Raw genomic sequence first — 11,199 nt, forward strand, 5'->3', positions numbered from 1 at the left:
CGGCTCCCGTAGGAGTCCGGACGGAGCTTACCGGCAGTTGAAGTTGGTGACGGAGCCTGGCTCCCGTAGGAGTCCGAGCGGAGTCTTCCTTGCAGTAGAAGTCAGGTGCGAAGTCCGGCTCCCGTAGGAATCCGGACGGAGCTTACCGACAGTTGAAGTTGGTGACGGAGCCCGGCTCCCGTAGGAGTCCGGGCGGAGTCTTCCTTGCAGTAGAAGTCAGGTGCGAAGTCCAGCTCCCGTAGTAGTCCGGACGGAGCTTACCAGCAGTTGAAGTTGGTGACGGTGCCCGGCTCCCGTAGGAGTCCGGGCGGAGTCTTCCTTGCGGTAGAAGTCAGGTGCGAAGTCCGGCTCCCGTAGGAGTCCGGACGGAGCTTACCGGCAGTTGAAGTTGGTGACGGAGCCCAGCTCCCGTAGGAGTCCGGGCGGAGTCTTCCTTGCAGTAGAAGTCAGGTGCGAAGTCCGGCTCCCGTAGGAGTCCGGACGGAGCTTACCGACAGTTGAAGTTGGTGACGGCGCCCGGCTCCTGTAGGAGTTCGGGAGGAGTCTTCCTTGCAGTAGAAGTCAGGTGCGAAGTCCGGCTCCCGTAGGAGTCCGGATGGAGCTTATCAGCAGTTGAAGTTGGTGACCGAGCCCGGCTCCCGTAGGAGTCCGGGCGGAGTCTTCCTTGTAGTAGAAGTCAGGTGTGAAGTCCGGCTCCCGTAGGAGTCCGGACGGAGCTTACCGGCAGTTGAAGTTGGTGACGGAGCCCGGCTCCCGTAGGAGTCTGGGCGGAGTCTTCCTTGCAGTAGAAGTCAGGTGCGAAGTCCGGCTCCCGTAGGAGTCCGGATGGAGCTTACCGGCAGTTGAAGTTGGTGACGGAGCCCGGCTCCCGTAGGAGTCCGGGCGTAGTCTTCCTTGCGGTAGAAGTCAGGTGCGAAGTCCGGCTCCCGTAGGAGTCCGGACGGAGCTTACCAGCAGTTGAAGTTGGTGACAGAGCCCGGCTCCCGTAGGAGTCCGGGCGGAGTCTTCCTTGCAGTAGAAGTCAGGCGCGAAGTTCGGCTCCCGTAGGAGTCCGGACGGAGCTTACCGGCAGTTGAAGTTGGTGACGGAGCCCGGCTCCCATAGGAGTCCAGGCGGAGTCTTCTTTGCAGTAGAAGTCAGATGCGAAGTCCGGCTCCCGTAGGAGTCCGGACGGAGCTTACCGGCAGTTGAAGTTGGTGATGGAGCCCGGCTCCCGTAGGAGTCCGGGCGGAGTCTTCCTTGCGGTAGAAGTCAGATACGAAGTCCGGCTCCCGTAGGAGTCCGGACGGAGCTTACCGGCAGTTGAAGTTGGTGACGGAGCCCGGCTCCCGTAGGAGTCCGGGCGGGGCGATGGGAGTTCGCCAACAGTAGTCGAAAGTCGGAAGAGACTCGCGAGGGTCGATCCCGCCAAGAATTTCGATCGAGGATATTTTATACCCAACAGACTATATGTCAGTAATCAAGATATGTCGATCGTATGTTGATAGTTATGAAAGTCCAAATGACCATTGATCGGTAACTCTAATATTCCGATGGTTATCGGTCTGAAATCAGTCGAATTGTCATAGTTGGAGTCTATCAAATTTGCAGATAGCCGACTGTCAGTCGGCCAACCGATTGATAGTCTGCAAGTTGTGCTTATAAGGTCGATCGAAAGTCAGAATCGAGAAGTCGGTTGAATCACTCCAACAGATTCCATGATAATAATTAATATATTTTTATAGAATTAATATATTATAATATTAATAAATATATCTTTTATGAAATATATTAATAATTAGTATATTAATAATTTATTATAATATATTTTATATGATATGATAAATAAATATATATTTACATAATATATCAAAAAAAAATTTGAAATTATATATCCAATTCATGGAATACCAACCAAATTACTGCAAACCTCGCACCAAACCTCCATGATATGCTGGTGATCTCGCTCGCCGGATGCTCAACGGTGGATCGCGCGGTAACAGCATACCAAATCTTCGTAACGGGAACCGGATCCGCATATCTGCTTACTCTCCTCCCTCCTTGGCACCTGGCAGCAGAGGAGGTGGACAAAGCCGCTCCGACCCCAGCTCACCGGATTTTGCGCTTTTTCTCTGCGGTAGCCGTTATCCCTCTCCATCACGCACGCACTCCCGAAGGCGATCCTCTTTATTTATATAAACCCCTTTACAAACCCTCTCCTTCTCGTTCTCTTTACCTTCCCACCTCGTCTCTCTTTATCTCTTTGCCAATGGGTTCCTTGTCGAAGGGCGAGAGCATATTGGTGACGGGAGGGGCCGGCTTCATCGGCACCCACACCGTGCTCCAGCTCCTTAAGGAGAGCTTCCGCGTCTCCGTGGTCGACAACTTTGACAACTCCGTCGAGGAGGCCGTCGACCGGGTGAGGGCTCTGGCCGGCCCTGATCTCTCTAAGAACCTTCATTTCCATCTGGTGAGGCTCCTATTCCTTCTGGTGGCTGTCTGTCTTGGGAATTTGACATGGTTTCAATCTTAACCTTTGCTTGCAGATTGATCTCCGGAACAAGGAGGGCTTGGAGAAGATCTTTTCCCAAACAAGGTGAAATTTTATTGCAACGATGGATTGTTCTTGTGCATTTTTTTTATTTAATGTTTGAAGGGAGTACATGTTGTTTGTTTGTTTGTTTCAATGCATGCTGCATTGATTGATTTGTTTGTTACACAAGCAATTGATTTGATATGGGTCGAATACCAATTCAGAATCACCATATGCATTACCCATAGATAAAAGATATATTTGTTTTTAGGTGGAGATCTACTTTTGAAAGTTGCATGAGTTGATCTGTGATGATATATTGTGGTTGTGCTTTCAGGATGATTAGTGTTCATCTGCTAATGATCCAACAACGTCATTAAAATATGGGTAAATCTGGGTTGGTTTCGTTGCCAAATTTGATTGATAAGGTTTTATGGTTGGTTGATGGTGGAGGTCCTCATTAGTAATGATAGCCAGGTTATGTCGTCAGTTTTGGATCTAGTGACATTTGTTGGATTTATTGTTTGCAAATAGAAATTACCACATGAATTATCTCTAGCAGGTCGTGCACGAAAAGAAGCATTGCTTTAGCCGAAAAGGTTACGTATGTTTAGACAAATTGATGATGGAGCCAAAAGGAAAAGAAGAAGCATAATAGAGGAAACTGCTAAAAGAAAGTGACATCACAAGAAATTTTAGCGCTCCTATGGAACTGGATATTTGTGCTCCAATTTTCAGCTTAATGTCTTAGCTGGTCAACTGTATCCTAAGCTTGCGTAGGTTAATAAGAACTATAAGAATACTTTGTACACAAGCTAAAAATGTGAAGATGTTGGAGACTATACTAGTTATGGAAGAACATAAACAGGTGTATAGTCAGTTATGCTGTTCTCATGATTGCCTTTAAATAAGGGTATGATACTAGTAGACGGAAGCAGAGGGCAGATGTCTGGATATTCAGTTGCCTAAATGTTTGTACTCAGCAATTATTCTTTTCACAGGGAAATTCTAGATGTTTTGTGCATAAACAAATCCTCAATTGAAATATCAATATTAGCAGTTTTCATTTTCTTCTTATGAGTTGTACAGAGCATCAGTTATGTATAAATGCAAATGACTGATATTATATTGTTCTTAAGTATTGTTGGTCATATCTTAAGCCATGCAGCTGACCTCAATTCTAGCCCCATATATTTGCCTATTGGATAAATTTAGACAACTTACTCTTCACCTGACATCACCAATAGGTGCCATATTTGTAGCACAAGTAGTTAGCTGCCAGAGAGTGCCTGCAAATATCTTATGGTCTGATAATTATTTGGTATTATGAAATCGTATTATGAAATGTAGTCTTTTAATTAGCATCTTCTCAATGAATATTTTCTGTAGTTTATTTTGTCATTAGCTATTCTTATTTTAACTGTATTATATAACTCTGACATCCTTGGCTTTGTTTCTCTTATTGTGATTAACATATTCGATTAGTGTTACGAGGCAGATTTGATGCTGTAATCCATTTTGCTGGGTTGAAGGCCGTTGGTGAGAGTGTTGCAAAGCCTTTGATGTATTATGACAACAATTTGATAAGCACCATAAATTTATATGAATTGATGGGAAAATATGGTTGTAAAAAGGTAGAGTTACCATTTTATTTGGCCTTATGTCTTAATTTGCTCGCAGATTTTGATTCTATACTCCTAAAAAAGACAGAAAGATAGAGTTGCCTTTTCTTTGATGCTTCACTAACAAAATTTTTATTTTTTATTGCTGTAAGTGATAAAAGTATAGAGTGCCATTGCATATGCATCCTTATTAACATTTGTGAGAAATCTAGAATGCATGTAATCCCACTTTTCAATGAAGCAATGCTTTCTACTCATTATTGAGAGTATATTTTCAAATTAACTTCCCTCATGTAGGGCAATAATCATGTTAGTAGCGATGGTTGTTCAGTAGACAAGAAATCTGTGTGAAATTATCAAGCATTGAACTATAGAAGAAAATAAAATTAAATATCGTCCAAGTTTCTAACAAAGTCTACCTGCAAGAAAAACAAGTGAATCTTTTGTTTCAATGTGACTTTTGCCTCATAGAGAGTGGCAGTGATTGGGGAAATGTGTTACATACCAGAGTAGCTATAATTGGAGACACAGCTGTTTCCGGTGGCGAATTTCCTACAATAGGAAATGGCACAACCTTCATAAGTATGATGTAGATGAACCTTCAGATATTTCTCATCTATTTGAGGTCAGGTTTATGAAATGTTTTTCACCGATCAATGTCTAGATCATCATCTTTAATGTCCTTAAAAGAAAACCAATAATTTGGATAATTTGTTAGTCTGCCTAGCATTGTGTTAGCATTTCAACAACGATTTCAGAAATTTAAGTGTTGAAAGATAGTTGTGAGATTTAAGTTTCTAAGTGCTTTAGAATTAGATTTCTGAAAGATTTCAGGATCAGGGCAAGAGAGTTGTCCCTTTTTGATCACACAGTGCCACCATTGATAAGTCAAAAGAAAAAAGAAGTTTGGAGTTTTGGCTAGCTGAGAGTGTCTGAAATTAAGGCTTTTCTCAGAAATGACTTTGTGAACCAAGTGGTGATCAAGCATTATCAAGAATTTTGGGATATGGTGCAAAGTTTTATGTAGTGGGACGTTAGATGTGGAAAAATGCTATATTTTAAAATTTCTTTTCTTGATGCGGATGAACTGGGGTTCTGATAATTTCTGTTCAGTGGAATTTTCTAGCCTCACTGTGGCTCTTCTTTGAGTTATGACTTTGATTTGTTCTAAATGCCAATCTAGGGTACATTCATTTTTCTTTCTTGATTGTTAAATTGTAGTTTCACTTGCCTTTTTTTGTTCTTTTTCCTGATAATGGTCTGACTATATTTTAGCTTGTAGGTTTACTAAAGTAACTATAATGCTTTTCAAGACATAACATACTCCAAAAAAAATGGATGAGGATAACAACACATGAACTGTGTTATTTGTTTGTTGGATGGTAAAAACTATACAAGCGGTGCTCTTTGTACATGAGCAAGTGTTTTCGTCTTTATTGAATAATTATTGAGCATGTTTGTACTTGCGTCTGTTTGCTTTTTAAATGCAAATTTTACTTTACTTTGGATAGTCTGGTTTATTTGACTAAGTTGTGCAATATTACTTTGTGTGCCATAGATGGTCTTCTCCTCATCTGCTACTGTTTATGGGCAACCTGAAAAAATTCCGTGTGTTGAGGATTTTGAGCTTAAGGCAATGAATCCATATGGTCGGACTAAGGTAAGTGCTGGTTTTTAGTAACATTTATGTGATATAGTTGATGTTTTAGATCATTGATTGAACACGCCAGGCTTCATGTAACACCTGTGCACCACCATCTTCGCCTGTACTATTTAAGCTTCTAACATTGTTGCAACACTTGGCTTATCAGCTTTTTCTTGAAGAAATTGCTCATGATATTCACAAGGCTGATCCAGATTGGAGAATCATACTCTTAAGATACTTCAACCCTGTTGGAGCTCATGAGAGTGGTCAAATTGGTGAAGATCCCAAGGGAATTCCAAATAATCTTATGCCTTACATTCAGCAAGTTGCTGTTGGCAGGTTGCCCGAGTTGAATGTCTATGGTCATGATTATCCAACAAAGGATGGTAGTGCAGTAAGCAGCTTTAGCCATATCTATTTATATATAATGCAAATATTCTTTTCTTGGAATGCGGTTGGTTATTAAACTCTGGTATTTAAACTTCTGTTCTGGCTTCTTCTCAATATTATATTTCTGAGAAGTTTGGATTTGCATTTGCACGAATCAATCAGTCCAAGTAGTAAGCTGCACCTACATGACCCTATGAACTATTAAAGAAACAGAAAATGTGTCCGACACTCCAACAGCAACTCTATTGGATTTCACTAAAATCCAAGAATTTTTATCTGAATTATTTTGTTTTGATAATTTAATCTCTCAACTAAGAATGGACGTAAACCAGAGCATGATGTTACATTGTCATTTTATCTTATACTACCGAAATCTCATTGTTTTTGTCATGCTCAATTGGAAAGTTCCTTCTCAGAAGAAAAGAAAAGAACAGTTCCATAGGTATATTGGATGTTTTTCTATTAATACCCTCCTGTCCACAGCATGAGGGAAAGGTCAGTGATGGTGTGCTTCCATCACACCACCATTAGAGAGTAGCTTATGATATACTGTCACGCATTCTATTTAATGCCTAGAAGGGCCCATGGATGGTTTTCTTGTAATAGCACCCAAGTAGATTTGACTTAGTGAAAGATCAATGTGGTGTAATTTTAGTTCAAATATTCATCTGACTGATGGTTTATTGTGATATAGCTGTTTTTGTTTCAAGTTATGACATGATAGACTTCAACAAGTGTTTATTTTCTTTAGCGTGTGAAATCAGAGCTATTATGTCCACGAAAGTACTTGAAAGCCTATAGTCAAATAGATACTAATTTTAGATATATTAAGACAAATTTTAACTAAATAGACCATTTTTAGGGATATTTAATTAGTTAGCAAATAATGATAGCAGAAAATTAAAGTGGAATAGGTAAGAGCAGAGCTATTGGCATGTTCGAATTTTCAGGGTTTGTATCCTTTCTCAGAAAAGTTATTTTGATTTTCTTTAAACTGAGAGTACAATTTACAGGTAACTGAGTTGAATGGATAAGTTTAAGTTTCGCATAGCATTTTGTTTCTTTATCTTGTTGAGATGATGTACTATTATAGTCTTCTTGCAGGTCAATGGCATCATTATATCTCATTATTTTTTTTCCCGCATTATAGTATATTGCAGTTTACATATTTTCTGACTGCATTTTATGCATGGTAGTGTATTTCTCTTCACCAGTTTCAAATAATAAAAGTGGCTTTGGTAGTGGCATTGGTATTTTGATCTCAATCTAAACCCTTTCCCGGGAAAACCAGTTATGGGTCACCATTTCAGGCAAAAGAAAAAAATGGCTGTTGTGCGGTGCAATATTTGATACATAGGAACAATTTAAAACATTACAAGATAAATTTGATTGATCCATGAAAATTTTTATTAGTTGTTTCCAGAACCCTATACATTCGAAATTTTCCTCCCTTGAAGTCTTGTGCAAGTCTCTGGGCACCTTATTGAAATATGTATAGCACGACTGCAGTATGGCATGTTTATGTGCCTGTTTCAGTTTCTCATATGTGATTACAAACAAAGATGTTGCTAACTATTCCAGTATAGAAAATACATGTTGTCTAACACATGATTTAAAGTATTAAACCATGATAATCAAGAAACCTTGCCACTTGGACTAGAGGGCGGGGGTTTCATTCCAGTTGGCATCAACCAGCCCTTAAGAGGTGGGTTTGGTATAGGGTTGCAGGTGAGCATTAGTCCCTCCTAATCTATTTGAAAAAAAAAACCAACATCAAGTCTTGACAAGAGTAAATACCTTCTTCTCCTTTCTCTTACTTTTCATATTATAATGTTTAACCATAGAATGCTGTATCGTGCCGAACCGGCCAGTACATCCTGTATCGAGCCGGACCAACGGGAAACCAGTACAGTTTAGCCGGTTCAAATGATATACCGGCGGAGGAGGGAGAGAAAGATAGGGAAAGTGAGAAAGAGAGAGAGAGGAGGAGAGGGGGGAGCGGGAGCCGCTGGAGGCCGACCGTGGCCCGCTGCGGCCATCGGAGGGCCGCGAAAGCATCGCGGCTGTCGGTTCGCCCAATGGGGTTTGAAACGACCGAGAAAGAGAGAGAATGGGAAGATCACCGGAGATAGGAGCGGGTGGCGTCGCGGTCGCGGAACAGGGGCGGGGGGTGCAGAAGCGGTGCGGGCGCGTCGCTGTCGCGGAACAGGGGATGTCGCCCCTGTTCACGCGTCCCCTTTTTTTAAAAATGAAGATCAACAGTGAAGCCGGCAAACCATTTGCCAGCTTCATTGTTTAAAAAAATTTTAAAAAAATTAAAATCAATAAATCGGCAAGCTATTTGCCGGCTTTACTTAAGTTTTAGTTTTTTTTAAAAGATCGTGAAACAGAGGCGTCGCCCCTGTTTCATGCCCACGGCACCACGTGCGTGGACTGCGCGTCCGACGGCCAGCTGAAGGCCATCCGGCAGTCCTGCCCCCTCCTTCGCCTCCCTCCTTTTCTTTCTTCCTCTCTCCCTCTCTATTTCTTTCTCTTTCTCTCTTTTTCTTCTCCCGTTCGGGTCCGGTGCCTTCGTCAGTTCGCTGCCAGTTCGGTACGGTACAGAACCATACTGAACCGTACAGCCAGCCGGCCGAAACGGCGAAATTGTGTTTAACCATTATTTTTTGAGAAGTATGTTTATTTATTATTCGATATTCAAGCCTGTCTTAATTCACCTTGTGTACAATAGGTATTTTAAGATATAATTTATTCTTTTACCATTTAGGTTCGTGATTATATACATGTCATGGACTTGGCGATGGTCATATAGCAGCACTCTGTAAGCTTTTCTCTAAAGAAAACATCGGTATTCTCCTTCTCACATGATTAATTCTGACTCACCATATTTATTATTTGTTTGTGATAGATAAAATAAAAGTTTGCTATTCTCAGGATGTGTGGCCTACAACTTAGGAACTGGATATGGCACATCTGTCCTTGAAATGGTAGCTGCTTTTGAAAAGGCATCTGGAAAGGTGAGTCGTACATGGCTGTCTCTACTGCTTCATATTTAAAACACACTCCTCTCATCTCTGTAATTCTTTAGAAAATACCCATCAAGTTATGCCCAAGGAGGCCAGGTGATGCACAGCTGTCTATGCTTCTACAGAGAAAGCTCAAAAAGAACTTGGCTGGAGGTATATTCTTCACCTGTAGATGATTGTGTTTTCAATTTCCCTTTTTCTGAGACACATAAAAATAAGAACCATTAGAACCATTATATATACAAGTTGTTGTTGGTTTTATTTAATTCATGATTGAAAATTTTGTCTAATACATGCATCTCCGCTTTGTTATTAGAAGTGATTTAACGCAATCATAATAGCTCGAATAACTTTTGAATTCTTGCTCTCTTACTAATAATATCCAGATTTTCTCAAGGAGTATGTGATTTACTGTTTGCTAAATGGGTATGATATTTTAATTGCAGGGCAAAATATGGCGTAGAGGAGATGTGCAGAGACCAGTGGAATTGGGCACGCAAGAATCCATATGGTTATCAGCGCCAACCTTAAAAACAATAAAAGGATGGCTGATGATGGTTGATCTGATAAATTTTCTGCAAATTTTGCCATTCACATTCTAGGATCCTCGTCTTAGCATGTTCTATATTTCGATGACATGACGAAATCACCAAAAAAGAAAAAAAAAATCATAATCTGGGCTAAAGAACATTCCTTTGTCATCAAACACATGCTGAAGTTCTTTTATTCATCTTATATGAGCAATTGATTCAATATACAGGTACTCTAGCTAATCAACCATTCATGGGAATCCTACCATATTTCTACTTCTCCAAATTGGTGGCTGGCTAGTTCAAAAATTTGGTAGCTTCACTGTGAATATAGTAAGAGGGTCAGCTCCTGCATTTTATTTGAAAAAAATCTATGTATAGGATGGCTGTCCAGCCCGTGAAAGGCCATTCTCACATTATCTGTAGGGCAATGTCCAAGTCCATGTTCATGTGGAACTTTGTGCCTCTCCCTGAGCTAAGCATCTGCCTATTTATCATAATGATAAAGACGCCTGCCTCTTCCAGAGGAGGACATCCTCAGGGGGATTTCAGAAGCATTGGTTTTTGGAAATTACAAGACCTGCTGCAGTCGAGAAATTAGAAATCCTCCAAGTCACAGCTCTTTGGCTGAGAATCACATGAGGAAATTCTTCAATTGATGAACAAGCATATATTTAGGATGTTTTGATACACATGATAAAATTTGAATATAAAGATGAGTATTGTTAGCCAAACCTCAAGAAATTGATTTCATATATAACTTCATCAATGTGGTGTTTTTACTTTTCTTACCATGCAAAAAAGAGCTTGATCTCAATCTCAGTCAAGACCAGTAGGACGGTGGTGGAGCAACTCATTTCGGTGGCAGCAGGCCACAACCTAAACCAGTTATACATTGGTTTAATCTCTTGCTATATGTACAACTTCATGAAGGGACCCGAAATTGTCCCACATCTATTATATTGTTATAGTAAGACAGAGAACTACGTGGTTCCGAGAGATATGGAGCCGAACAATGGATATACTTGACATCATCATAGAACCTTGGTTAGGATGGTACCATCTCTTGTTATTTTGGACGAGACGGGGATTTTGAGTCCTAAAGATATTAAGCAACGTGGACTCGAGACGGGGAGCGGACAATAAATATGATGGCAAATCTTTACCAAACACTGGTTCAAATTGTATCATCCTTTGCCATTTTAAACGAGAGGTGGGGTCTAGTCGGGCTCTGGTTGTACCCTTCTCATAGAAGAATGATTGGATTGGCTTGGTGTATACCATTGCTATTCTAAAGGCGTAGAGGGACTCGAAAATAATCGTCTCCTGGCTTTCTGTAGGAACCCACTAATGATGGATATTGGGATATTTACATGGAGTATTACATTATATATAATATAGGCTAATCAAACAGCTGATTGGATGGCTCTTGATATGGTTTGAACACAGCAGATCTGGAATATTATCAATTTAG

At 40.8% G+C, this 11,199-nt stretch overlaps 1 protein-coding gene across 1 annotated transcript; it reads left to right on the forward strand.

The window, feature by feature from the left end:
• The first annotated feature begins 1,890 nt into the window (after positions 1–1,890).
• Positions 1,891–10,507, forward strand: LOC105043430 (bifunctional UDP-glucose 4-epimerase and UDP-xylose 4-epimerase 1). Its single transcript, XM_010920971.3, is given in 11 exon segments — positions 1,891–2,449; positions 2,526–2,575; positions 4,011–4,146; positions 5,693–5,794; positions 5,946–6,173; positions 8,937–8,964; positions 8,967–9,017; positions 9,104–9,186; positions 9,258–9,300; positions 9,303–9,348; positions 9,642–10,507. Coding segments are annotated over 11 exon segments (1,371 nt in total). The 5' UTR covers positions 1,891–1,930; the 3' UTR covers positions 9,727–10,507.
• The last annotated feature ends 692 nt before the right edge of the window (positions 10,508–11,199 follow it).

Source organism: Elaeis guineensis, chromosome 4, assembly GCF_000442705.2.
Source record: "Elaeis guineensis isolate ETL-2024a chromosome 4, EG11, whole genome shotgun sequence".
NCBI classification, from domain to species: domain Eukaryota; kingdom Viridiplantae; phylum Streptophyta; class Magnoliopsida; order Arecales; family Arecaceae; genus Elaeis; species Elaeis guineensis.